This window comes from Cyprinodon variegatus, unplaced genomic scaffold, assembly GCF_000732505.1.
Source record: "Cyprinodon variegatus isolate N-32 unplaced genomic scaffold, C_variegatus-1.0 Scaffold105, whole genome shotgun sequence".
NCBI lineage: Eukaryota > Metazoa > Chordata > Actinopteri > Cyprinodontiformes > Cyprinodontidae > Cyprinodon > Cyprinodon variegatus.
The window spans coordinates 923,684-924,997 of NW_015150558.1; the positions used below are offsets into that span (position 1 = coordinate 923,684).

A 1,314-nucleotide genomic window follows, 5' to 3' on the forward strand; every position below is an offset into this window, starting at 1 on the left:
CTTGATGTGCGTCAACCGTTGACTTTGCATGTAAACTGGCTGCTTCTGCTGCTCAAAGTGCATCCGGTGTGAACGTAGCATAATAGCTGAAATCAACTCAAATAAACCGCGCTCTTAGCTTAGTGAGCAACTTGGCGCTAACATTAGTCGGCTAACCTAAACTTTAAACAAAAACTTGAATAATTCATCAGTTCTGCTTTTGCTTCAACTACATTTTAACCAGTAGTTAAATGGTTAATGAAAATACATTAAATAGTTTTTAATCTGAATAAATATGTGTAATCTAATTGAAAGATAATTTTAGAATTTGTTTTTGGTCTTGTGACATGGAAGAGATTATCGTCATTTTATCTCTGACTCGTCTTTCATGTGATTAAAATGAGATCTGAGGCGCCTCCTGTTCATTCTGACTGCAGCTGTCTGAACTGTGGTCTGACCCAAGATGGCCGCCCTCTAGGCACGTCGGCAAACGTCCAATGAGGCGTCTGGATATATAATATCTATGATTTTTAAATCATAGCTCTATGATTCACTTCAAATTGTGATGTTTTAGTATTTTCTTCGGTATTTTTATGAAATATTATTGACTTGCTGTTAAAATCAGGTCCCTGAACAAATCAGCTTATTCATTTTCTGCAGGATTCCAGATCTGATCATTGAACTAGTGAACGTTTTCCACTAAGATCAGGATTTTAAATCCAACATATAATTCCGTTATTCCAGGATTACATGGCTGTCATTTCTCCCTGTGTCTCCTGCAGCCGGGGGACTTCCAGCTGTGCCGGTTCGGGTACCAGGATGTGAAGGACCTGCTGCAGGAACCTTCAACCGTGACGATCTTCCTGGGAATGGAGAAGCTAAGGAGCCCTTCCTCCTCCTCCTCTCAGAGCATCGCTGAGCCTCCCGTTTGGTTTGCCATCAACACGGATAGAGACGCTGCTGAACTCCTGAAACGCTGCAGAGAGAAGAACTGTTCCTTCCCCAGATCCCCGAACAGAGACCTGCTGAAGCTCAGCGAGGACGAGGCGGGTGAGAAACATGCCGAGTTCCTTCCTTCTTCCTCCTGGTTCTGTTTCACATCATGCTTCCCGCCCTGCAGGCATCGTAGCCCAGGCCCGGTCGGTGCTGGCCTGGCACAGCCGCTACAGCTTCTGCCCGACGTGCGGCAGCAGCACCCGTCTGGAGGAGGGCGGATACAAGAGGAGCTGTTCCAACTCTGAATGCAGGAGCCTGCAGGGCGTCCACAACACCTGCTATCCCAGAGTCGGTATGAAGCCACACTCATTCTAAAGAAAAAAAGCAACAAGGCAGGAG

General features: G+C 45.8%; 1 protein-coding gene across 1 annotated transcript in view; it reads left to right on the forward strand.

The window, feature by feature from the left end:
• Window positions 1–1,290, forward strand: part of nudt12 (nudix hydrolase 12) — a 5,493-nt gene extending 4,203 nt beyond the window's left edge. Inside the window, exons 4-5 of the mRNA XM_015374550.1 lie at window positions 762–1,029; window positions 1,100–1,290. Of these exons, the coding sequence (XP_015230036.1) occupies window positions 762–1,029; window positions 1,100–1,290 (459 nt within the window). The remainder of the gene's footprint in view (window positions 1–761; window positions 1,030–1,099) is intronic.
• Window positions 1,291–1,314: the final 24 nt, after the last annotated feature.